The 27547-nt window shown below is 42.5% G+C and overlaps 1 protein-coding gene across 5 annotated transcripts in view; it reads right to left on the bottom strand.

Annotated features, from left to right (window-relative positions):
* Nucleotides 1–27547, bottom strand: part of gripap1 (GRIP1 associated protein 1) — a 37935-nt gene that overhangs the window by 6624 nt on the left and 3764 nt on the right. The window contains exons 6-28 of one of the 5 annotated variants that reach the window (XM_063885814.1): nt 26569–26728; nt 26098–26255; nt 25864–25903; nt 24252–24418; nt 22807–22854; nt 22600–22631; nt 22360–22407; nt 21306–21405; nt 20593–20670; nt 19898–19990; nt 19601–19642; nt 18183–18317; nt 17358–17453; nt 17068–17178; nt 16588–16689; nt 16327–16440; nt 16122–16199; nt 12701–12796; nt 11526–11582; nt 11109–11208; nt 8424–8554; nt 6787–6903; nt 5183–5276 (exon numbers count right to left, since the gene is read on the bottom strand). In XM_063885814.1, the coding sequence (XP_063741884.1) occupies nt 5183–5276; nt 6787–6903; nt 8424–8554; nt 11109–11208; nt 11526–11582; nt 12701–12796; nt 16122–16199; nt 16327–16440; nt 16588–16689; nt 17068–17178; nt 17358–17453; nt 18183–18317; nt 19601–19642; nt 19898–19990; nt 20593–20670; nt 21306–21405; nt 22360–22407; nt 22600–22631; nt 22807–22854; nt 24252–24418; nt 25864–25903; nt 26098–26255; nt 26569–26728 (2197 nt within the window). The remainder of the gene's footprint in view (nt 1–5182; nt 5277–6786; nt 6904–8423; nt 8555–11108; nt 11209–11525; nt 11583–12700; nt 12797–16121; nt 16200–16326; nt 16441–16587; nt 16690–17067; nt 17179–17357; nt 17454–18182; nt 18318–19600; nt 19643–19897; nt 19991–20592; nt 20671–21305; nt 21406–22359; nt 22408–22599; nt 22632–22806; nt 22855–24251; nt 24419–25863; nt 25904–26097; nt 26256–26568; nt 26729–27547) is intronic. The other 4 variants (XM_063885832.1, XM_063885823.1, XM_063885848.1 and 1 more) reach the window with 4 other exon arrangements.

The raw sequence follows: 27547 nt of genomic DNA, 5'->3' as shown, positions 1-27547 counted from the left end.
TCAAGCAAGGCAGCAAACCTCCAACCTGCTCTCCATTAGATTAACACTGTTGCCTAGCAACGCTGCGGCGGGTTCCAATCAAGGTGACACGCTCGCTCGACGCGTCGAATTCTAACTGAATGTAAACGAGCGCTGGATGTATATAACGCTGTGTGTGAGAGGGTGTTGAATATTTGATACTGCAGCTGTTTGACACACACACACACACACACACACACACACACACACACACACACACACACACACACACACACACACACACACACACACACACACACACACACACACACACACACACACACACACACACACACACACACACACACACACACACACACACACACACACACACACACACACACACACACACACACACACACACAGTCCAGCGTGCAGGAGCAGCTCTGGGTTTTACTGGCCGTTAGATTTAGCATTATTCCAGCGATAATGGCAGTGGGACAGAGAGAGGGAGAGGAGAATTAAACCAGTCAGACATGAAATTGAAAACAGTGGGAGAGAAACGAGGAGAGAGAAGGAAAACGGGGGAGGGGGGGGGTAACTTTTTGTACAGGACATTTTACACACAGTCATTCACAGAGTTTTAGACATATTTAAAGTCATTGTTTACGAAGTGAGTAAATGGCTTATCGGTGGCATATCAGAGAGGGTTTGACACTTTTTAAAGGAACCCTCTCCTGCTGATGTTCAGGTGTATATCAGTATGTAGAGTCTCTACTTTAAAGAGTCCTCTCCTGCTGATGTTCAGGTGTATATCAGTATGTAGAGTCTCTACTTTAAAGAGTCCTCTCCTGCTGATGTTCAGGTGTATATCAGTATGTAGAGTCTCTACTTTAAAGAGTCCTCTCCTGCTGATGTTCAGGTGTATATCAGTATGTAGAGTCTCTACTTTAAAGAGTCCTCTCCTGCTGATGTTCAGGTGTAAATCAGTATGTAGTGTCTCTACTTTAAAGAGTCCTCTCCTGCTGATGTTCAGGTGTATATCAGTATGTAGAGTCTCTACTTTAAAGAGTCCTCTCCTGCTGATGTTCAGGTGTATCAGTATGTAGAGTCTCTACTTTAAAGAGTCCTCTCCTGCTGATGTTCAGGTGTATCAGTATGTAGTGTCTCTACTTTAAAGAGTCCTCTCCTGCTGATGTTCAGGTGTATATCAGTATGTAGAGTCTCTACTTTAAAGAGTCCTCTCCTGCTGATGTTCAGGTGTATATCAGTATGTAGTGTCTCTACTTTAAAGAGTCCTCTCCTGCTGATGTTCAGGTGTATATCAGTATGTAGTGTCTCTACTTTAAAGAGTCCTCTCCTGTTGATGTTCAGGTGTATATCAGTATGTAGTGTCTCTACTTTAAAGAGTCCTCTCCTGCTGATGTTCAGGTTCATATCAGTATGTAGAGTCTCTACTTTAAAGAGTCCTCTCCTGCTGATGTTCAGGTGTATATCAGTATGTAGTGTCTCTACTTTAAAGAGTCCTCTCCTGCTGATGTTCAGGTGTATATCAGTATGTAGTGTCTCTACTTTAAAGAGTCCTCTCCTGTTGATGTTCAGGTGTATATCAGTATGTAGTGTCTCTACTTTAAAGAGTCCTCTCCTGCTGATGTTCAGGTTCATATCAGTATGTAGAGTCTCTACTTTAAAGAGTCCTCTCCTGTTGATGTTCAGGTGTATATCAGTATGTAGTGTCTCTACTTTAAAGAGTCCTCTCCTGCTGATGTTCAGGTGTATATCAGTATGTAGCGTCTCTACTTTAAAGAGTCCTCTCCTGCTGATGTTCAGGTGTATATCAGTATGTAGTGTCTCTACTTTAAAGAGTCCTCTCCTGCTGATGTTCAGGTGTATATCAGTATGTAGAGTCTCTACTTTAAAGAGTCCTCTCCTGCTGATGTTCAGGTGTATATCAGTATGTAGTGTCTCTACTTTAAAGAGTCCTCTCCTGCTGATGTTCAGGTGTATATCAGTATGTAGTGTCTCTACTTTAAAGAGTCCTCTCCTGCTGATGTTCAGGTGTATATCAGTATGTAGTGTCTCTACTTTAAAGAGTCCTCTCCTGCTGATGTTCAGGTGTATATCAGTATGTAGTGTCTCTACTTTAAAGAGTCCTCTCCTGCTGATGTTCAGGTGTATATCAGTATGTAGAGTCTCTACTTTAAAGAGTCCTCTCCTGCTGATGTTCAGGTGTATATCAGTATGTAGAGTCTCTACTTTAAAGAGTCCTCTCCTGCTGATGTTCAGGTGTATATCAGTATGTAGTGTCTCTACTTTAAAGAGTCCTCTCCTGCTGATGTTCAGGTGTATATCAGTATGTAGTGTCTCTACTTTAAAGAGTCCTCTCCTGATGATGTTCAGGTGTATATCAGTATGTAGTGTCTCTACTTTAAAGAGTCCTCTCCTGCTGATGTTCAGGTGTATATCAGTATGTAGAGTCTCTACTTTAAAGAGTCCTCTCCTGCTGATGTTCAGGTGTATATCAGTATGTAGTGTCTCTACTTTAAAGAGTCCTCTCCTGCTGATGTTCAGGTGTATATCAGTATGTAGTGTCTCTACTTTAAAGAGTCCTCTCCTGCTGATGTTCAGGTGTATATCAGATAAGTAGAGTCTCTACTTTAAAGAGTCCTCTCCTGCTGATGCTTCAGGGTATATCAGTATGTAGAGTCTCTACTTTAAAGAGTCCTCTCCTGCTGATGTTCAGGTGTATATCAGTATGTAGAGTCTCTACTTTAAAGAGTCTCCTGCTTTAATGTCAAAAGCTCTTTATGTTTCTCAGACTGCCTGTGCTGCAGCTCCTCTTTTCACCCTCTGTCTGAAACCAGACCCCAGTCTGCTCTGATTGGTCAACCAGCATAGAGATGTCCCGCCCCTTTGCTTATCACGTACAATGTGTCTGGGCACTAGCCAATAGAAGCACTATGTTAGGAAGTAAACAATGACTTATTTCTCTGGCGATCGACTCATCAAAAGCTCAGATTGTCCTCGTTTCTTATCCGTAATGTTCAGACTTTTGCCGCTTCAATGTGAGAGAGTAGATACTTACTTTAATATGATCAACTGTTGAAATAAAAGTGAAACCAGAATAGAAAAAGCTGTAGTTCCTCTTATTATAGTTATAGTTTAATACAGCATTATTCATGTGTGTCTGCAGCAATGCTCATTATAAAGAACAGGAGAGGAGGGGGAGGAGGAGGAGGGGGAGGGTATTTAATTGAAAAATAAATCAGCTGATAGTTTGAGGAGTTATTAAAAAACACTTGTCACACACCCACACACCCACACACACACCCACACACCCACACACACACACACACACACACACACACACACACACACACACACACACACACACACACACACACACACACACACACACACACACACACACACACACACACACACACACACACACGGCATCAGCTAAGAATAGCAGCACTGAGGCAGAGGACTCTCACAGAGAGACGGACTAAATGTTGGATATGATATTTCAGACTGTAGATACCCTGCTGCATGTGCGCATCATTGATCAGCGACCACACGGTGTTGTTTCCCCGGCTGTGTGTCCGTGGAAAGCGGTGTGTGGCGGTAATTGAGGCCGTGGATTAAAGTGGTTGTAATGAAGTGTCATTTTCAGATGAACGACGTGCTGAGGCGGCAAGCTTTCTGCCGACGAATGCACTTTTATCAGGACCTGGTTTAGTTCTGAACACTGAGAACCAGGGGGGTCATAATGTGGTGTTGCTTAAAGCTATTATAAGACGGGTAGTCAATGATTTGTCTGCAAAATAACGTCAAAGTATAATCCGAGCATTTGAAGACGCTGCAGAAGAAGGAGAGGCTGTTAGCAGCAATGTATTCTTTCTACATCACGTGAAGGATTCAGTAAAGAGCTTCTTTCAGATTTGAGAAGTCTGAACGTGTAACTACAACTCTAAAAACACAGGATCCTACATTTCCCATAATGCAACTGAACAGTGTCTTTTTATTAGACACTTTCTGCCTGGTGAACTAGGGCTGCACGATTATGGCCAAATTGATAATCACGATTATTTTAATCAATGTTGAGATCACGATTAAATATCACGATTATTTGTTAGATTTTAACCAAAACATTTTTTATTGACACAGAGGCTCATTATTCCTGCTTTCACATCCAGGTGCTACATCCCTGTGCATCAAAATAAAATAGGTCTATATCTCGTCCACACTACTGCGTTTTCGTTTTAATCCGGAGTTTTAAAACGAAAACGTGACCATTCACGCATACTGGGCATGCGCGTGCCGGTTGCAGTTGCAGCATTATAAAATGCAGAATTTACCTGCACAACAACTGCTACCACAGACAACAAGGTCAACAGCGCTTTCACTTCGTTATCCATGTTTACCACTGGTAGTCAAGGCTGATCCGACCCGATACCCAGCTGATCTGACCCGATACCCAGCTGACCCGATACCCAGCTGATCTGACCCAATACCCAGCTGATTTGAATTTTTCCGGGTAAGGAAGGGTCACATGGTAGGAGCGTGGCAAATCAGAGAAGGATACTCGTGATCGATAAGACCCAATCAGAAAGCGCTCATGGGTGCCTACGTTAGCGTTTCCAAAAGTCTGCGTTTCTGCCTGTCCACACTAAGCAGCAGCCCCGGGGCCAGCAGCGTTTCCAAAAGCCTCCGTTTTAAAACGAAAACCCAGTATTGTGTATTGTGTTGTATACGACGCTTGTTTTCTCCATCACTCGCTAGAAGCGCTAGATTGGCTTTGGAAAAAAACGTTGATACTGAGCGTTCTATGAACCGAATGACACATTTCAAATATCGCTCGATCACGCGATTTTGATCGTGGGAAGCCAAAATCGTGATCGTGAATCAAAATTTGATTAATTGTGCAGCCCTATGGTGAACCGCAACAACTTTCAGCTTTTTTGCCTCCATTACCTCCAGGAATATATTGGAATATGTTAACATGTTGCCCAACAATCATCCACGCCTTTCAAATATTGCTTTCAGTTTCATACTTTATATTCTAGTGTTACATTTTCACTCTGTTGAATTAAACAAAACTCACTCATTTCTGGACATTTTACTGACTTTCTCATTTAATCTGTGCTCATCACCAATGTTACTCATGATCTGTGTGTGTGTGTGTGTGTGTGTATGTGTGTGTGTGTGTGCGTTGCGTTACCTATACGGCTGTCCATCACGTAGGTCTCTATGATGGAGCTCTTCCTGCAGATGTCTTCAGCCATCGACGAGCAGCTCACCTCCAGGTGTTTCACCTGAAGGAGGAAAATGTTGAGATGTTTCAAAAAGTAGAACATCTTCATAACCTTTATTACTAAAACTAAAAAAGTATAAGTATCTATTTCTATGCACTAGGATTTTACCTAACCAGGTAACAGAAACCAAAATGCAGATTTCCCCCGTAAAATGTTAAAGTGATGCCAGAAAACAGTTTCTCTGTTTGTCAGAAAGGGTTTAATGAGTCCAGAAATATGGAGATGTGGTCAGATGTCTGTTCAGATGTCTGGTCAGACGGCAGAGACAGCTTACGGAGAATAAATAGGGGATGGATGTCCGGTGGGTCTGCCGGGGACGAGTGGCAGGCAGCAGGCTGACACTGAAACTGAGATTTCTGATCCTTTCTTTACTCTCCTTTTTTCTGGAGAGGAAGTGAAGAAACCAGAGCTCTGGATTTATTTGTAGTTTGAGGTGCAATATATGACTCCGCAGCTTTAAGACGTGAAGACTATTATTTTCCGCTTCGCTCAAATGCAGGATTTACACCTGAAAGTGGGCGGGGCTTTGTATAACTTCCTGAAAACAGACGACTACTGATCAAAATTAAGTGTCCGTGAGTAACGCGTCGATCACCCATCAGATGAATTGTTGCAGCGTCTTCAGAGACCCGGCCCCGACCCCGCAGAGGAGACATCAGAAACGTTGAATGCTGCAGAGGATATTAATAATGCATCTACAAACATAAACCTCCTTCTAAAAACAGGAGGAACTTTTTTATCATTGACCCGACTGTCGACTCGAGGCATCAAATGAAGCGGTGAAATGTCACGAGGCAGCACGGAGACGTTAGAGCAGGACAGGGTGAAGGTTTGCTTGACTTTGTACACATCTTGATGTTGTTTTTTATCAGCGGGGTTCAGTGAGAGACTGACAGGTCTGTCTGCAGCTCATAGAGTCTAATTGTGACCCTGGAGATGTTGAGTACCTCAAATTGTTATGTTAGAATTGTATAGCACAGGTCCCCAGCATATTGAAACAGCTGGATGCTAACTTGCAATTTTCACAATTAGCATACTATGCATAAATTTGCATACACCGATAATAGTTTAAAAATTGCTTGGCCAACTTAGACAATACTTTAGTGGTTTTGGGGGTTATTGGGCATGCTGAGTCCATTTATGACATTCTCAGGATAAAAAAATCCAGTTTTAACCAGAAAATGGCCGTTTTTGTACTCCTGATCGGCTGCTTTTGATACATTTTTGTCGATCTTTAAGTCTTAGGACACTCAAAACTGGATTCAAAATCCTCAATATAACTCAAAAACACACCAAAATTTGTCAAATCGGTCAAGCCACTCTTTTAGCTGTTGTCTGCATAAGCTAATTGTGCAAATTGCTCAACATATGCAAGTTAGCATCCAGCAGTTCTGATGTGCTGGGGACCCGTACTATACATTTCTAACATCAAACTATGGTGCACATTTTCAGGTTCGAACTGCTGGCATGTAGACTAATAGAGATGGACAGGTGGGATGTGGCGGCTCACCTTCTCCTCCAGCATCCATTTTTCCTGCTGAACCTCGGCCAGACGCTGGAACAACTCCCCGACCTCGTCATCAGATAACTCAGCTGGACGCTGAGACTGAGGGCTGCCTCCTCCAGACTGAGACACAGAAAGCAGAAAAAACGTGATTAGATATCATCAGGCAAAGACAGAGAGAAATATGTCTTCAGGTTGTTCTCACTTGCAGCCTTTTTAGGTGTGAAATGCACGCGTCAATAACAGGGCTTATAGAGCGGTGCATGGAAACGAGTCAAATATTGTGAAGTCATGTGACCGTGCTGTAATTCCTTTATAGCCCAACATTAGCCGCCTTTAGCTTAGCGGTGGTGACGTGAAGTCATGTGACCGTGCTGTAGTTCCTTTATAGCCCAACATTAGCCGCCTTTAGCTTAGCGGTGGTGACGTGAAGTCATGTGACCGTGCTGTAGTTCCTCTATAGCCCAACATTAGCCACCTTTAGCTTAGCGGTGGTGACGTGAAGTCATGTGACCGTGCTGTAGTTCCTTTATAGCCCAACATTAGCCACCTTTAGCTTAGCGGTGGTGACGTGAAGTCATGTGACCGTGCTGTAGTTCCTTTATAGCCCAACATTAGCCACCTTTAGCTTAGCGGTGGTGACGTGAAGTCATGTGACCGTGCTGTAGTTCCTTTATAGCCCAACATTAGCCTCCTTTAGCTTAGCGGTGGTGACCTGAAGTCATGTGACCGTGCTGTAGTTCCTTTATAGACCAACATTAGCCACCTTTAGCTTAGCGGTGGTGCCGTGAAGTCATGTGACCGTGCTGTAGTTCCTTTATAGCCCAACATTAGCCACCTTTAGCTTAGCGGTGGTGACCTGAAGTCATGTGATCGTGCTGTAGTTCCTTTATAGACCAACATTAGCCACCTTTAGCTTAGCGGTGGTGACGTGAAGTCATGTGACCGTGCTGTAGTTCCTTTATAGCCCAACATTAGCCTCCTTTAGCTTAGCGGAGGTGACCTGAAGTCATGTGACCGTGCTGTAGGTATCATAAACGTGTTTGCCACAAAGTTTATTTCTGCAACAACCAAAAAACCTGAAATAGATGTTAGAGGCGGATGCATTTACACCTTTTCAACTTCTGGCTGGATATGTCGTGACTGGACGTTTGTCCAATCTCTTATTTGTTGTGTGATGCTGTTGTTAATGACGACCGCCGAAACACAGCAAACTGACCTGACGGTGGCCTCAGCAGTCTCGTGTTTTTGACAGAAAACTCAGTTACATAAAACGGACCTGTCTGCTCTATTTACAGTGTTTCTATCAATAGAAACACACACACACACAAGATGAGACACTATGGGGGGTAAAAATAACAGCCGAGGGACTTCAAAGACTCTGTTAAAACAAAAGTCAACTGTAATGATGACGCAAAAACAGAGAGGAGTGAAAATCGAAGGAGAATACGATGAAGGAGAGGGAGCGAGAGAGAGAGAGGAGGATGGGATGTTTCATTTCAGTAGGTTTGGGTATCAGTTTTGCGTTCCAGGCTTTTAACAAGTGTATTTGTACTGTGGAATCAGGGCATTTTACCATATAGGCCTTTGGAGATTGACTCCTTACTTAAAATTGTCAAAACTGTCTCACAGGCTCCACCCACCTTGTTCTGATTGGTCGGCTGGGACTCCTTCATCATGTCTCTGTAGGAGAAGGAGGAGACGGAGGACGAGTCTCCGGTCTGCTGAGTCCGACTGGGACTGTTGATCTCTGACAGAACCAGCTCCTCCAGACCTGCAGAGAGAGAAATATTGGTCAACCATGTAGAGGTAGAGCAGCAGCAAAATGTATTTTAGACACCTAAAAGAGAGGATGGAACTTTTTTATGCTGGGGGAAATTTATTATGACAATGAAATCCTTTTAGGTCAGTGGCCAGAAACTTTAATGCAGTGGACTATCCCTTTTAGACGTTTCTGTTATTATCACTTTAAGACCCCGAACCCACCCTTTAATGCAGTGTACTGTCCCTTTAATACACAGAACCCACCCTTTAATGCAGTGTACTGTCCCTTTAATACACTGAACCCACCCTTTAATGCAGTGTACTGTCCCTTTAATACACTGAACCCACCATTTAATGCAGTGTACTGTCCATTTAATACCCTGAACCCCCCTTTTAATGCAGGTGCTGTCCCTTTAATGCCGTGCACTGTCCCTTTAATGCAGTGCACTGTCCCTTTCTTTAATGCAGTGCACTGTCCCTTTAATGCAGTGCACTGTCCCTTTAATGCAGTGCACTGTCCCTTTCTTTAATGCAGTGCACTGTCCCTTTAATGCAGTGCACTGTCCCTTTATTGCAGTGCACTGTCCCTTTAATGCAGGTGCTGTGAGTGGGCAGAGGGATAAGTAGGCTACTTTAAAATGTCTGATTCTCAGGTTTGTGCAGAAGAGCCTTTTAAACATTTATCACTCATAGATTATACATGATGCTGAGGACTGCCCTGCACCGTTTTGAGAGAGAGAGACAGAGAGAGAGAGAGACAGAGAGAGAGAGTGTGTGTGTGTGTGTGTGTGTGTGTGTGTGTGTGTGTGTGTGTGTGTGTGTGTGTAAAATGCACATAATTAAAGGAAAGTCCAAGAAAGAAGAAGAAAGAAAGATGTGAAACAAGACAAACACTCTGTGGGTGAATCGATTAAAATGCAGAGAGATGTGAGAGACTGCGCAGGTGTGTGTTGTGTTTGTTTGTTTGTGTGTGTGTGTGTGTTTTGCCGGCAGACGCCACTGTGTCCAAGTCAGCTTTTGGAATCAGAGCGCTGCATTAAATATTGAGCAGCAGGTTCCGGACTGGGCCAGAATTTCCTGACGCAGGGCTAGCACACCGCCGATTATCGGACCCATCGGTCACGTTACAATCACATTTCAGCCACTTAGGACTCTCACACTCACACACACACACACACACACACACACACGCCAAGAACTGCCGTCTTTCCTTACTGAAGCATTTAAAGGGAGAATGCCGTCCATTTAGGAGGATTTAAATACTCTTCCGGTTAGATTCAATGTCACGTCAGGCTCTGCTCCACTGACGGTGAATGGAGCTCTGAGGTAGAGTAGATCCATTTGTTGCAGAGAAATGGGAAATGATTAAGACAAGGACAGTCTGTGGACAGGGTTTACCGCTCAAAATCCCCAGAAAATGTTTAAAATAAAACATGAATAAATGCTCGTTCCATTCCCCACTGTCCACGGGGATCAACAGCTGCAGAAGAGATGCTTAAAAGAGCAGAAACCTGCAGAAATACGACATGTATCTCCGTTTCATGCATCAAGGTGAGCCATGTTACAATATCCTCATGCACTTCATCATTCATTCACCAGTTCTCTTTCTGTCGGGTTTAAATATAGACACACACACATTTAGAAAAAGGTGTTCCACCGCCAACTCATCCAATCAGAACTGAATCAACAAACTAATAATTCAGTGTCAAAATCACAGCCTTTGCATCAAAAACACCAGATATTAAAACCATTCATAGACAGTCAGAGCTGGAGTCAGCATCTCTAGACTGGGGTTGTTCCTCTTATTAGTAACAGCTGAATCTGATCTGATTTAGTCCTAAAATCGTGGGTGTTTTTTGGCAGAGATACAGAGGGACAATAGTTGTTGATGGATGTTTGGTGATGAGACTTCCGGCTTTTCATTTCATTTTGTAAACGAGAAGAAGAGAACACTTCTAAGTGTTTCTCCCGCTGATTTTGACTAAGATTTGTTCTTATTTAAAAGTGTAATTAGCACTCTGAAAGCTTTACTTTTCTGTGGCTGCTCGGATTAGTACACGTGTTGTTTGATTTTCAAACAGAAGCGCTGGTAACGTTACTGTAGAAATTGGAGGTGAAGCTGGTGTCTTTCAGATGGGAGGCCGAAAAGCACGCTTGTGAGTGAACCCTGGATGTTTCTGCCTATGTTATCTCTGCACGTGGATTATCCGCATTGCTATTCCACTGTCGGACTGAGCGGTGAAGCTCATTCATACAAAGTGTGAGAGCAAGTATCTTACAGCTGGAGCTCATGGTGAAAAAACAAGGGGGGACAAATACAAAGTAGACCAAATGTACTGTATAGATAAGAGGCAAACGTTTTCGATGAAATGCTTAGAGGAGTCTCTGCCCAACGCCAAGCCAGAAAAAGATGCCATTTGATCAGAGGGCCTATTTTTTATCTAGCATTCTGTTAAGGCTGAATGTTGTCCAGAGACTTTGACAAGTGCATCTTAGTGGACATGTTAGAGCAGAGTGTGATGGGACAGCGCAGGGGGGATGGGTTTAACGGTGCGTTCAGGTACCTGTCCTGGTCTTGCTGTTGGTCAGGATCTCCTGCAGCCTCTCCTGCAGTTTGTCCGCTCTCTTCCTCTCCAGCTGCAGCTGCCGCTTCAAGTCCTTCAGCTGCACACACACACATAATCACACACACATGCAAAGAGTTAGAGATTTACTTTCTAATTATTAGTTTCCATGCATGGCTGCTCTTAAATTAATCTGCAAAATATACTCATCTCCATTTAAATTCCACACTTTCTAAGCATCCACCTGTCTGTCTGTGTCTCTGTTAGTCCATCACTCTGCTGTGTGTGTGTGTGTGTGTGTGTGTGTGTGTGTGTGTGTGTGTGTGTGTGTGTGTGTGTGTGTGTGTGTGTGTGTGTGTGTGTGTGTGTGTGTGTGTGTGTGTGTGTGGAAACATCCGTCGATGCACATTTACTCACCGCTGCACTTCCCTTCTTCTCTAAAATCCTCTGCCCGTCCACAGTGTCCTTTATCTCCTGCAGAGAGACAACAACAGATCGATGGGGGTTAGAGAGAGACAGACATGAATATCACCACGCTTAAAAAATAAATACAGTTTATATTTCTCCTAGATACCGACGCAGATATAGCACCGTACCGCTGATTATGCATCTATTATCTTCCTGGTTTCTGATTTTAAGTTAATAGTGTATTTATGTCGCACCATTTCTGGAGAAGCAAAGCATACGATTTCAAATGTGTAAAAACATCTGAGGAGATAAGGGAAGGTCAGGATGTTCTCCAAAACCTGATCAGACTTCAGAATTTTGCACCTTATTGATATTTCATATGCTTTATGATTCATCTTTCCTTCTTTCTATTGCAGCTGCGGCACAAAAGTGTCCCTTGGGTTGAATAGGTCCATCTTTTCTGGAGACCTGTCTGAGAGTCTGACCCTTCAGAGCTCTAAAAGTATCACAGGAAGTACATTCTGAATTGGATTTGGTACTGCTGAAGATCTGTGTCACATGAGACCTTTGAGAGTGTGTGTGTCAGAGATGCAAAAGTGTTTGTGAGCTGATAAATGAAGTAGCTGTAGAAATCTCCAAAAAGAGATAAAAATTCAGGTTATATTTTTGAAGACAAGGCCCCGGAACCAGATCAGTTCTCTGCACCGATACCCTGAGTTTAAATCAGGGGATAAAACAAATGCATCTGTAGGTGAAACAGCCCTTTAATGTTCCTTTAAAGCTAAAACGATGCACTCTGAGTCTGATTTTAAAATAGGTCTCGACAGGATCTGTTACTGTAATTTGTCAAAGCTTAAATTCCTTTTAGACAACTCATTCTACTCTGAAATGCATTTACTACTTTGTACCACATTTGATGTACAGCATCTAATACTGATTCAAACCTAAATTAAGACTGATGTAAGGGAGCATTTAGAAGTGAGGGTTCGATTAGTTTTAGGGGCATTTGAGGTTGTAATATTGTACATGAACTCCCTCTAACTTTATATGTTTAAGTGAGATACTTTAAATACTTTCTGATTATTGACTCTCACTTCTCCACTGCTGGTAGAGGCATACTTAGTACATGTCGCAGTAGTACTTGTATGTAAGTTGTATTGGGAGAAGGTTTCCCCAGTTGTTACCTGTTTGAGTTTCTCCATGGCGGCGTTGTGTTCCTCCTTCTGTTTCTCCACCTCCTGCAGCTGCTGCTTCAAGCCCTCCATCTCCGACTGCTTCTCCTGCAGGACACACACACACAGAGAGGGCATTGTATTTTCCTCATACTCTGAATGACTACAGTACAAGGAACTGTGGATCTCTCCTACGTAGTCGCTTTTTTACTTCTGTTTCAGGGTGAAACTTTTAAATCCTGTATATCAACGTGACTGCACTGACGATTTGACTCTAAACAGTGGAATTTGACCTGACCTGAATTGTTTTTGGAGAAATACACTTTCAATTTCAATTCAATGCTAAATATTAGTAATATCCTTTAATCTACTTGTTTTGATGGATATGGACTCAGAAAAGTGTCAGTAAGAGTATGTGAAATCATTTCATTTGGGCAAATATGATTGATTATAAATCCATCAATCTCTGTCAATCCGTGAAGACATTTTTCAAGAGAAATTCTGAAGAAATAAACAAAAATAAATACAAAATTGGGAGCCCCTGTGGTTACACAGTACATGCACTGTTCCCATTTCTGCATAGCGCTTCAAATCCCATTCCCTTATTTACAAAGATAAGAAGACGCTTTCCAACTAAACTCAGGAGAGACAAAAGAAAAGGCAGCAACACTTCTTAGAAACTTTCCTTCCTCTGATCCCTGAGCTCTCCTGCTGAATGGAAATATTTAAAGAAGTCTAAACCTCCATTTCTGAGCGGTGCCCCCTCACTCTTAATCCAGCTGACTCTGGGATTCATTTAAAAAAATAGACACTACATTTAATTCCCCTCTAATCTTCTGCGGCTAATTAATTTGACTAAAAATCGACATTAAAAAAAAGCCTCCTCCAGGCTGCAGCCGCCCACCTGACGGAGAATAAAAGCAAACACGCGTCTCCTGAAACACACACACACACACACACACACACACACACACACACACACACACACACACACACACACACACACACACACACACACACACACACACACACACACACACACACACACACACACACACACACACACACACACACACACACACACACACACACACACACACACACACACACACACACACACACACACAGCATTGTGTTCATGTCAGCAAAATATTTATAGCCTTTATTATTATTTCTTAGATGTTTGGGGTTGTCCCTCTGCTGTAGTGTGTTCTATAGGTTTTAGTGCATGTTAACAGTCTACCAAGGCTAAAATCCCGCCCTCCCCCCCGGTCTGAAACGCCTCCATTGGACTCCTTTGTTTACTTCAGGAACATAATGACATCACTATGGAACACTCGTGCTCCTATTGGCTAGCGCTCCAACACATTGTACGTGATAGACTAAGGGGCGGGACATCTCTAATTGGTTGAGCAATAGCCGTCCAGCTAACCAATCAGAGCACACTGGCCTCTGGTTTCAGACAGAGGGTGAAAAGAGGTGCTGCAGCACAGGCAGTCTGAGAAAAATAAAGAGCTTTCTGAACATTAAAGCATGGATTTCTGTTTAACATACTAACATGAATATGTATGAGCTACAAACTACAGATCAACTTTGAAGTGAAGTGATGGATATGAAGAGATCAGAACCTTACAGTGGTTATTTTTAACACACCTTGATGAGTGTGTGTCAGAGAGAGGAACTTGTGGCATCTGCAACTCAAACCCACCACACTCTGCCTTCCTGCAGAACACCCGACCTGCTGCTAATTAGGCCTCCTCCATCATTAATTAACTTTTCCTATTAAGTTTCCTCGTTCAGCGCGTTGTAGCAGGCTGCTATCCAGGAGATAACACACACACACACACACACATCAGTGTCTGTCAGCCTCTGGAGTCCCTCTGGAACAAACCGTTTCCTCGGAGGGCCGCAGAGTCAGCCGGGTTATCTGATTGGCTGCAAGCACTTTGTTACATCCACACTGACATATCCCATGATGCACGGCGGGCGGTGCTTTATTGGTTCTTTATCAGACTGTAGTGATAACAAAGGTAGGTGCTTCCTTTAGGACAGAGTTAATTGTTTGGGGATAACAGGTTTATTCGGTTTTATGTGAACTCAGAATTCTTTTTTTTTTTTCACGTGTATTTATTAAGGCCCGAGCTTCTTTGGGAGTTTCAGTGTAAAGACAAACTTTTCTTCTCCTCAGTGGTAGAAATAAAGCAACAACAGAACCTGCACTAAATATACGTTTCATGTGCGTAAGGTAAGTCAGGAGAAGGCAAGTATTATTACTTTGCCTGTTCTACTATATATACTTTTTAATTAGATTATTATTACTAAAGCATTAATGTAACAGCAGGACTTCACTGTAGTTGTGGTACAGCTTGTTTTTTAAAAATACTTTTTGGGGGCTTTTTGCCTTTAATCGGATAGGACAGTGGAGAGTGACAGGAAAGTGGGAGAGAGAGTCGGGGTGGGATCCGGAAAGAACCACGGGTCGGGAACTGTGTCGCCGGCATACGGTGCAGGTGCCCCAGCCAGTTGCGCCACGGCCGGGGCCGGTACAGCTTGTTTTGAACTATAAACTTTTAGATTAATTAACCGATAGTTTGTCTTGTTAAAAAAATGGTGAAATAGTCACAGAGTTACCTAGAGACCAAAGTGACACCTTCACAACGTTTGTTTGGACTAAACCTTAAAAGTATTTCTACAAGAGAAAGCAGTTACTTCTGTCAACTAACAGACTATTCAAATAAAGGAGTAAATCTTGGTCAATAAAGTCATTTTAAGCCGTCAGACAAATTTAGTTAAGTAGAAGAAGAAAGAGATCATAAAACTCAACTGAGCTACACGTAACTCAAACGTAATGTAAAGAATATTGAGCGAACACACCGGATATTTCCTCTGTGTTGCAGCTCCGGGGGTTAAAATAATACAATACAAGGAGTCAATCCTGTCAAACAAGGAAAGAAACCACAGAAGAAGAAGCAGAACCCTAAACCAGAACCCTGAACCAGAACCCTGCTCCTGGATCTGTGGCAGTGTGTCTGAGGATAGACTGTGTGAGCGTTCAGAGACTCTGCAGCAGACTGTCAGCGCTCGCACCACGCCTCCTCCTCTCATCTGCTGTTAACACGCTTTAACCTGTCCAAGTTACCATGGAGACAACTACGCTTTAATTAGAAACATTCAATTAGAGTCCCAAACACTCTCACACACACACACACACACACACACACACACACACACACACACACACACACACACACACACACACACTCCTACACTGACTAAATGCATAAACAAACACCCACAAACTCGTGTTCGTTATTTATATTACAACATGTTTTCTTAAACATTCTGAAAAAACATTTGTGTGCACAGTATGTTTCTGTGTGTGTGTGTGTGAGTGTGTGTGTGTGTGTGTGTGTGTGTGTGTGTGTGTGTGTACCTCCAGCTGAAGAGTGTGTTCTTTCTGCAGCCGCTCGATCTCCTCCTGATGTTCCAGAGTGTTCTTCTCGATGTTCTCCTGCAGAAAGAAATTTAAAAAGCCAAATAATGAATAATATTTAGTAAGTTAAGAGAAGCTGTAAAAACATGTGACGTTTAAGTTCCTGGTGACCATCGAAGGAGCGTCAGCTGACTGTGGGACTGACCTCGGACTCCTTCAGTCGTCTCTCGAACCATCCCTTGGTTCCCTCCATTGACTGAACCTGAGCCTGCAGCTCCTCCACCCGCTGCTGCAGCCCCTCCAGCGCCTTCGACCGGGCCTCAAACACACACAGATATATATAAGAATCATACACGGACAGCACCGTTTATCCCTGATGACATATGACAGACACACTTTGTTGAGATTTGGAAACTGTCGGACGCATTTCCCCAGATATTTCGGCTCTTCTTCCTCCTCCGTTTACCTTTTCATCTCTCAGCTGCTGTCGGATCTCCTCCTCGGAGCGGTTCTTGTCTTCATGGAGGCCTCGGAGCTCCTTCTCGTATCGAGCCCTCACCCCCAGGACCTAAGAGGGGAGGAGAGGAGAGGAAACAAGGAAATGAGAGAGAACAGAAGAGGGAACAAGGAAAGGAGAAAGGACATAAGGAGAGGAGAGGAAACAAGAACAAAGGGGAGAGAACGAAAAGGGGAGGAAGGGAGACAAGAGGAAATGAAAGAGAAAGAGGAATCAAATAGAGGAGAGGAAACATAGTGTATCAAGGAGAGGAGTGGGGGAGATGAGATTGAATCAGTCAGACTCAATTCACAAAATCTCATGCAACAATTGTGTATTTCTACACATTTTAAAGACTGAAAGAGAAAAGAATCAGATCTTAAAGCAGATGAAGAACTGAGAGGGCAGATCCACGTCTCACCCGCAGGCTGTATTTATAAACCCTCTCACCTCCTTCTCGTGCTGCAGTTTGAGGTCGGACAGCGCCTCCTTGTGGTCGGACTTCTCCTGCATCAGCTGCACCGCCATGTCATCCAACATGGCCTTCCTCTTCTCTGCCGTCTACACACACGCGCACGCGCACGCGCACACACACACACACACACACACACACACACACACACACACACACACACCATGTTCATTAGCATCATGTGTCTTTATGCATGTCACAAAAACTGTCAACTGTGTGTGTGTGTGTGTGTGTGTGTGTGTGTGTGTGTGTGTGTGTGAGAGTGTACCTTCTTGGCCTCATCCAGATCTTTGAGCAGCTTCTCCTTCTCTTGTCCTTCCTCCGTCAGCTGCTCCAACAACTTCCTGTTGGCAAAACTAGACTCCTGAAGGAAGAAGGAAAGACAGAGAAACAGAAATTGAATCTCCTCTTCCTTTAAATCCACGTTCCATCTCCCCCTCTCACTGAGGTCACAAGGACAAAATGTAAAGGACAGAAGTGTATTATTTAGGTTTAGTTTGTCTTTCATGTGTCTAAATATCAAAGGGAGGATGGCCTGCTTTTTTTTCCCAACATGACAAAACTCAAAGTGAAATATCGGTCATGTTCTTTTAAATTACGCATGGATAAATGTTCAATAAATCTGACTGACCTGCTGAGCCTGCAGGGAGGTTTAACAACTCTTTATGATTTAAAACAGTTCTTTAAAAAGGGTTAGGGTGTGTTAGTGTGTTTTGGCTTATCTAGAGGGATAAATGCCTCCCAACTCAATCTGATGCAAAAATACAAGACCAATGTGACCGTAAAGCAACACTGGCTTCATTGAGATGACTGAGTATTAGAGGGGGGGGGGGGGGGTTCACAGCAGGAACATTTATACACAGGACAAGTTGTCCAAGCCAGGTGACGTTTCATGGAAAACCTCAAAGCATCCAAACAGTTTCTGCTGAAGGACAAACAGGAATGTTGTAAATAATTCTGAAGAATGAGTGAGTGAGTGAGTGAGTGAGTGAGTGAGTGAGTGAGTGAGTGAGTGAGTGAGTGAGTGAGTGAGTGAGTGAGTGAGTGAGTGAGTGAGTGAGTGAGTGAGTGAGTGAGTGTGTAAGTGTGTGACCTGCAGCTGGGAGTCCAGGTCGTCCCTCTGGTTCAGCAGACCCTCCTGCTCGGCTCGTCTCTGCTGCAGCTCCAGGGTCAGCGCCTCCTGCTGCTCCCGCAACAGATTCATCTCCTGCGTCTTCACCGTCTGGATCTGCACATCACAGTCACTCTGTTACCCTCTGCTCCCTTTAAACACTCCCACATTAGTGATGATGATGATGATGATGATGATGATGATGATGATGATGATGATGATGATGATGATGATGATGATGATGATGATGGGGAGTGTACGGAGGGTGACCAGGTGCACAGCGTTTGTCCCACACATTTAGCCGATGTCCTGCATTTGATTGTCCATTTAAAACTTGGCTTTTATCCAAAGGTGTTTAGAACACGAGAGGGCTTTCCCCATTGGCTGTGTCAGCTGTCAATCAATCAACAGAGCAATGTATTTCCTTCTGGGTGTCGCCATGGAGGGTTTTTGTGAGATTTTTTTTTCAATTGCGCAGCGATGTGAAAACGTTTTGAAGCGATACTTTCCCGAAACTCACAAGCAACGCCTGGCCCATAAAGAAAATGTTGGATATTTTCCTCCTGAAACCCAAAGAGGACTGCCAAACAGATGAGGTACCAGCAGCTGATTTAATAAACGCTTACCTCACTGTGCAAGTACATTCTTAGGGTTGGACAGACATTATATATCAATCTAAACTAGCTCTTAGCAACGCAGCAACATGTCCTGCATATGGCGTGTTGGCACCTGGTCACCCTTAGTGTGTCAGCAGTGTAGTGTGAATTCAGCAGAAAGCAGTTTGGTGAAAGACACGTGTCAGTGAGAGACAGCCGTGGGGAGACGGGAGATTACAGCACACTCTATTAGACGACAGAAGGTGACCGTAGCCAGTGTGCGTGTTAGAGCCATTTCTGTGTTTAATTATAAATGATTATTTTCTTATTCATTTAGGTCCTAATCTATTCTTTCTATTTATAACTTGAATTAAATGTAATATTCTAAGAACAATTTGGATTTACCGGGACCAGGCGTTATATAAGCAAGGGGTGGGACTGAGCCTCGGAAACGGGGAATCGGGACAGTCTTCGACCTCACGGTACACTTATAGTTTTTGTTTATTTGTTTAACTTGTCGAAAAGGAAAATAAATCAACCAAAGGAAGTCAAAACCTTCTTCAAGGGCATACTTGGATCAAAAAGTCTCTATCATCGCCCGAGTGAAGCAGAAGAGATGGTTCTAATACCAACTGCAACCATGACTACAGCTGAGTAGTATTAGTCCTAGCAGAGGGAGGTTTCCAAATCAGTGTTACTTGGGTATATAGCTAGGCAAAAATAGGGTTTTCATTAGTTTAGAATGTGGTTTCTAAGGTTAAGGTTCTAAAGGAGGGTTCTAGTTCAGGTCTGAGATGTAGTTACCTGTTCCAGAGCGCTCAGGTTAGTCCTCAGAGAACTGTTCTCCTGAAAGACGGGTCACAAGTCCAAACTGAGTGAACTGCAGCTGGGATTCACCTTCTCTAACGAGGCTTGAAAGTTTAGGATAATGCGTTTGAAAGAATAGTTGTCGAACACGAAGGTCCTAGTGTTTTTAGAGATGGTTTTAGATGATGTAGTGTGAGTGGGGAACCTCACATCGACCCTTTAACCTCTTCTTATGGAAGCTACAGAAGTGTTTTGGGGGTAGAACTTCTAGAGGAGGTTCTCCAGGTGTGTTACCTGTTCTAGAGCGGCTAGGTTTGTCCTCAGAGCATCGTTCTCCTGCAGGATGCTGTCCACCTGCTCCTGACTCACTGCGCTCTGATTGGCTACCTGCAGCGCCGAACCACCACAGGCAGGGAGGGAGGGGGCGGAGCAAAGAGAGACGAAGAAAAGCACAAATGAAAGTAGAGAAAAAAAGGGCAGGAACAACGTGGACCAAAGCAAGAAAACAGACAAAATATAAAGGAGGAGAAGAAGAAGAGGAGGACGAGAGGAGGATACGGTCAGAAACACAGCTGGCTGTTCCACTGCTAAAGTTTTTAGGGTCGTTTTTTTACGTCCTATAAAATACTTAATACTTTATTCCTGACCGAAACACTTTGGCAGGGAAGGACTGTCAGAGGAAAGTGAAACGAAAAGAGAAATCCCTAAAGGTTTCATTTCTCCCTGTAACCCTCACTCACTTCCTCATCTCACTTCCTCCCTCCCTCCCCCCCCTCCCTCATGTACTGGACAGACATTACATGGAGTGTGAATGAAGAACAGGTTTGACAGTTTCCAGATCAGTGTTGTAGTTTTATTGGTTGCAAATATGTGAGGAGAGAGATTTCTCTTTTTAGTCTTCTGACAAATCCTACTAGCCTTAAAACAATCAGTCCTTCTTTTCACTCCCTGTGTGTGTGTGTGTGTGTGTGTGTGTGTGTGTGTGTTACCTGGTCTCTCAGTGTGTGCAGAGCCAGCTCATGTTCTTTCTCTTTGCTCTGCAGATGCTCCCTCAGCTCACCTGTCACCTGAAACAACACACACACACACACACACACACACACACACACACACACACACACACACACACACACACACACACACACACACACACACACACACACACACACACACACACACACACACACACACACACACACACACACACACACACACACACACACACACACACACACACACACACACATCAGACTCACTATTTCCAGGTAACTACAAGTTAGAACAAGTATTTGCATTTCATGCTACTCTCTATTTCTACTCCGCCACAATTTGCAAGCCACTCTTGATCTCTCAGTTCATGCAAATCAATACTCTGTCAGATTCTGATCATTTTTAGAAAATACAAATCACTTTTTTAAATCTAATGTTGATTATTTATTCATTGTTTGAATAGATAGTATGGTTTGACTGCTCAGCTGTATAATACAGTTATTAACGTGTGCTACATCCAGCTGTAGCACAAACACATAAATACAACAGTAATTATAATCCATTACATCATATTTAATATTCAGTTTTTCTGCCATGTTACACGAGGATTACTCTTATTACTTCAAGCATATCTAGAAGTGTGGTATTTCTGCTTTTACTGAAGCACTTGAGTCTTTCCTTCCCCCCCGGGGCTGTGCGGCTGAGCTCTGACCTGATTGGCTCCCAGGACGTCTGACTGCAGCTTCTGGATGCGGGTGTTGGTGGCCTTCAGCTCCTCTTCTTTTCTTTGGTTGATCTCATCAATCTTTGTCCTGCAGAGACATCATAATAATGTTCAGACGACTAAACAAAACAACACGCAGGTCTGTCAATACAGAGGTTAGGTACTAATGGCGGCTGTAAAGAAGCAGAAGTATTCGTTTTGTTAAGTAATTCATTAATAATAAGAGAATAGAATAAGAATGATACCCCGTTTACTGTAAAAGAAGGCACTTTTTAGCACTGTCTCACAGTCCAGGCTGACAGTCTTGATATAAAGTACTAACTTCCACTGTCTCACTGTCAGAAATATCGTACAGTCACTACTGGAGTACAAATGAGCTGCAAAGCAAGCAGTTACTTAACGCTTTCATCTGTGCCTTAGCAGCAGTACAGCTGTTTGGTGCGACTGAAAGGAAGAGTGAATGCAATGTGTCCCTGCTGAACTATGAGGAGGAATAGTGCCCATGATGAGGGAAGGGTAATCGCAGACACTGATTTGATATTTGCTCAGATAAATAATGACACCTTCGAAGAGCACTTCTCACATGGGAACACTTTGCTCTCCATGGAAAATGGAAGGCCGAACATTCTCTTCTGAGAGATGGCTAACCCCCTGGGGGAAAAAGAGGACCCCCTACCTAAGGATTTGGATCTTTCGTTGTTGTTATTTTTTTTGTTTCAAAGCATTATTTGTTGCTTTGAATTATTTTTATATGAGAAAAAAATGGATGCTATTTTTCTTCTCATGTGTTTTATTTATGTTTGTGGATTTTTCATTTTTATGGTTTTGTCTTGAAAACATAACAAATGATCCATAAAGGATATAAAATGATCTAAATGTAAATATTACGTGCACATGTAAAATAACATGTAACTCTGCACATTTTCGTAATAAAAGATACAAAAAATAAATGACAGACAGTAGCAGCAGTAGCAGTCAAAGTAGAACAGAAGCAGTGAAGCGCAGCAGCGTTGGTAACAGCAGTAGCAGCAGAAGCTCTGACCTGCTGTCGTTGTACAGGGCCTCCTTCTCTCCCTGCAGGCGCTGAAAACTACGAGAGAGAAAAGCAGCTTTATTATCCAGCGGTGGTTTTATTCATTTTCCTATCTGTTTTAATAAACATCTGGAGCTTCAGCTGGTATATAAACATCTCATTTAATTACAAATCAGAACACTCTGCTGTGAATTCAACCTTTCCTCACCAGCAGATGTGACTATTAATGAAAGGTTGAACGAGTCTCACCTCTCCTGCTTCTTCTTTAACTTGTCGGTCAGCTGGAGAAGAGACAGGCAGACAGGAAGTGTTTTATGAAACCTCGTTTAACAATGTGATGAACATCGGATACCGACTCGTTGAGCTGTATTCAGTAGCCAATGAGCCAGGAGACGATCAATAAAGTTAATCAAACAATCAATCAGTGAGGGCCTCATGGTGTCTGACAACCTTTACCTTTGTGATCTCTTCCTGCAGTTTGGTGATGTCTGCCTGTTTGGACGCCTGCAGACAGACAGGAGAACATGTTTCAGTAGAGTTTCAGATTACAGAGGCATTTAAAACTAGACTACCACATCATTATTTCACACAGGCCTGACACTGGAGTCCAGATTTTTACAAATGTTAGATGACAGTACTCCTCGGTTTGGAGGTTTACCACATTACGAAGTACTTGACACTTTTTTCCTGACCAAAATCACTCGAAGCAGGCAAGGGTTTTCACAGAAAAGTGAAACGAAAAAGGGAAGTTCCTACGGGCTTCGTTATTATAATATTTGGCCTAAGAATCACTCTGGCGTTCAGGAAACATCTTGAGTTGTTGGATAATTTGCAGAGTGATTAGAGCTGATCTGCACACATTTTGCACAAGGCTGTATTCCAGAATTGAGTAATATTAGTCAAATGTGATATAATTTAACTGTATTTAATTATAAAGCATCTTTAACGAATACTTGTAGCCCAAAATAAACAAACCATAATAAAATAGATATCAGGGATAAAGATAGAGTAAATATATCTAATGCTGTTTTGCACTGAGACATGATTAAAGATCTGCAGCCCGTGAGGTTCCGCTTCATGCTGACATGTCTCCGCTGACTTTCGCTTCCTGTCATCAATTAATTAGTCTCCTCTCGCACGCACGCACGCACGCACGCACACGGGCAGTTTCTTTTGACCCTCTGGCCTTTCAGATTCAGTGGAGGCATTTACGGCGATACTGATTTAGAATTTAAAGTAAAACAGACGGTCACAGCTTGTCTGGTAATACACAAAATATGCATAAATATGTTTGTTTGCCTGTAAAGGATGAACATAAAAACCTATTTACACAAGTTAGACTTTGTATAATACATTAAATAATAAGTCAAGGAAATGTTGGATATTAGAGCAATCATTGACTGTCTATTGGTCTACGTCTTTACTCAAATCAATTTGATTCCTGAAAAAATGATCTAAAACTTAATATAAATAAGAATGAATAAAAAAATACATTCAGTTATTTTGTGATAAAAGATTGCAAGACAGGAATACATTTGAATTAAAGAATCCATTTTTACCATGACTAAGCATTATTAAGGCTTTTGAAATACTGATTTCAGACTTTTAAATACCAATACAAGCCTTGTTTTTTTGACTCAATGAATCTAATAAATACTTTAAGGATCCCTACTCGTTTCAAGTCTAGGTAATTAAAGGGAGAAAAGGCCCCTGGTTCTTGTAGGTTTCATCAGTGTAGATGCAGAGTTGGATGACCCATGACACATTGTTTGCAATGTGCAACTGTCAGAAGAAAACATGGCGGCATCCATAAAAGAAATGTATAACCTCGTACTGTAGGTATACCAGATGAGTGGATTGGACACTTTGGAACGGTGTGTGTGTGTTGTGTGTGTGTGTACCTCCAGGGCGTGGATCTGCTCCCTCAGCAGCCTCTTCTCCTCCTGCTCGGTGTTCAGTGCCATCTCCAGCTCTGGTCCAAAGCAGTGAGTTATTGGACAGAGAGCAGCCGACCAGCCTAGCGCTGCCTGCTTAGCTACAATCTTCTCTACGCTCTTCTCTGACAGGCCTAAAGGGGGCGCCGCACACAGCAGGGGGGAGTCTGTTAGGCCAGACACACACTACACCAGCTCCTGTCTGCACGACCCAATTATGACCCGAGTTTCTCTGGCTGAGCAGCAAACGCACATTGTGTAAAGAATAGGAAAGGAGCTTCAATGCTTCCTTTGTTATCTCCTTTAGGATACACTGGATCATGCTTTAGGGATTTCCCACAATGCCTTGTGCCATGACACACAGCTCATGTGAGGTGTGAGGTGTTTCTTACTCTTTTCTTTAACAAATGTTCAGCTAGTCTGAGCTTTCTTACTCAGGTCATTACATGTTAATATCAACACGTTCCTGCTAATGTTCATGCATTTCCCTTCATTTTACACTTTCTGACCCTCTGGACATCGACTGGTTATCAGTACTTGGTTTTGTATGATTCCTTTCTGTAAACGCTGATATATCTGATGATATGAAACCAAACAAAGATGGATGTGTGATGTCAAAGTCAGAATTTAACAATAAACGACACATGGTTCGCTTCATAAAGCTCCCTCACATCATGCAGAAATTGGGATTGATATCAATCAATACAACCTAAGTGTCAGTTTCAAAAACAAAAACACTATTTTTAAAATTGTCACGTCCAAAAAGTTGCTCCAAAACTTGAATTATAAATAAAATTCAGTCTTAAAATACAGACTAGATCACCCAAATAAATGACAACTCCCCAATGACTTCCATCATGTATCCAGTAGTTGCACTGCAGCGGTGTTTGGGTAACAGCCGGTTATTAATGTCCTCTTTATAAAAAGGTAAGCCAGGTATGAATTACTTTTTGGCTTTGCAGCTTTGCCAGAAAATCACTCATCCTGATATTTCCTCAGTTACACATTTAGATGTTGGTCAGCTGGTAGTGTGTGTCTGCCCTGAGCCAGCTAGCTGCTCTACGCTTTAATAAAGCCAGGCTGAGACGTAATTATCAAACAGAAACCAGATTTAAAATAGTGACAAGCAGGAACTGAACATGACATTCAAATGGATAAGAGGAAGAGTTGTGATGTCACAGATTTCGGGCCGATATTTGACAATTTAGTGCAACAAGCATCATCATGAGTGGTGGATTCACATGGTTTTATATAATATTAGTAACATATGTAGTGTAAAACAAGCCTAAACTTTTTGAAATGCTTAAAGTAATCTGATAATTGAGACAATATCGCAGAATTTAAGCAGGAAACAAAAACTCAGTGTGCTCCTTTGGATTCATGTTTAGAGAATAAAGGACCTTTTGTAAACTTATTTAGTATAAATTTGTGTGACATTCAAATGAAGTCAACTACTAACTGGTTAACTCATAATATAGTGTGTTTCCCAGAGACCAGAGGACTATTGAAGATCCCCTGACAGGACAGGAGTTTGTGTTTCAAATAGAAATGCTGTACAAGTGATAAAGTGTAAACTCACCATGTAGCTGCTTCTCTTTGTGTTCCAGCTGAGCCTCCTTCTGCAAACAGGAAATCACATAAACATAACGTGTTAATCTCACAATTTGGACCGATCAAAAACTAGAAATAGAAAGAATCGATAAATAAAAGTTGATTAAAATAACTAAAGTAATAATTAATGCTACATCATTATCCCAAATATAAAGTTTTCTTTAGGTTTTAAAAAAAGAGAAATATTCTGCCTGTCAATCACCTGTTCTAGTCTCTCATTGGCTCCCTCTGCTGTTGGCTCCTCCCCCTTCCCTGTGGCATCAGAGACTCCGTTGGCGCCGGCTGTCACCGTGGCAGCACCCTCGTTGCCCTCGGTGACCGCCTGTCTCTGGACCTCCATGTCGGAGCGCTCCTGGAGAGCTGCAGGAAGAATCACCAATTCAAATTCCATAAAGAAAAGACTTGCGCGCGTTTCCTGTTTGCTAAAGTCATATTTAAGCTGGATTTTCTGTTATGTTGTTGTTTTTTCTGGTAAATCAAAGCATTGAATTCAATCTGGAAACAGTGTTTAGTCTTGGCCTTTTTGCCTGAACATTTAGAAGAATTCTGCTAATTTAAATACAATGTTTTTTGATGAAGTACTGGATTTATCCTCACAGCTGTGTTCAGCTTTAAGAGCGTCTTGCACTTGGCTGAGCTGGTTCACCTGCCTGTTGAAGCCAAACCAACTCACATTTCATTTTCTTCAGCAGGGTGGAGTTCTCAGCCTGCAGGCGGAGCAGCTCTCCATCCACAGGGCTGGAGGTGGGGTTGGGTGGGGGGCTGGATGCGGAGGCCGCTCCGTCCTTCAGGCCCTGGTTCTCCTGCTCCAGCTGCTCGATCTGCGTACACAGCTGGAAACAAACAGAGAGGGTATTAACGCTCTCAGAAGTCTTCAGGAGGAACCAACAGGCTTTGAGCTGAAAGCCACAGATTTACAGACCATAAAAATATAAAGTAAGACTTATTTATAGAGAACAGGTTTATATGGAGCTAAATCAGGGTCGTAAGTTTTGATCTTTCAAAAAAATAGGAGTTTTTTGTAAGATCAAGTTTTTATCCTGAACTTAGAAAAATTCAATGATGTATTCAAACAAAAAATAAGTATTTCAGATAATGTTTCTGGTTGAATATTATTTTGATTCAGTTCATCAATTTTTTGGAATAAAATATTTATTTTAATTTTTATATTTGACTCATTTTTTTTTTCAGTTGCAGATTTTACGTTTTCAGATCAAAACAATATTTTTTCAGTTTCAAATCTTTTTTTTTTTAAAGTTATTTTTGGGGCGCTTTTTGCCTTTAATCGGATAGAGAGTGACAGGAAAGTGGGAGAGAGAGTCGGGGTGGGATCCGGAAAGCACCACGGGTCGGGAATCGAACCTGGGTCGCCGGCGTATTTCTCGCGCTACCTAACATCCATGAAGGCAACATGACAGAGGGAGGGCTGTCACTCAGGATGCCAAACTACTCTTTGGTAAGCCCCGCCCCCAAAGGAACATCAAAAAATGATCAGAAGACGAAAAATGTGAAACCTGAAAAAACGAGATTTGAATCTGAAAACGTAAAATCAGCAACTGAAAAAAATAAGGATTCAAATATCAAAATATGTTTAAAAGTGAATTATGAAAATAAATATTTTATTCCAAAAAATTGATGAACAGAGTCAAAAT

Source organism: Eleginops maclovinus, chromosome 1 (assembly GCF_036324505.1).
Source record: "Eleginops maclovinus isolate JMC-PN-2008 ecotype Puerto Natales chromosome 1, JC_Emac_rtc_rv5, whole genome shotgun sequence".
In the NCBI taxonomy this organism is placed as follows: domain Eukaryota; kingdom Metazoa; phylum Chordata; class Actinopteri; order Perciformes; family Eleginopidae; genus Eleginops; species Eleginops maclovinus.
The sequence above is the reverse complement of the archived record's forward strand: the minus strand, read 5'-3'. Positions and strand labels throughout refer to the sequence as shown.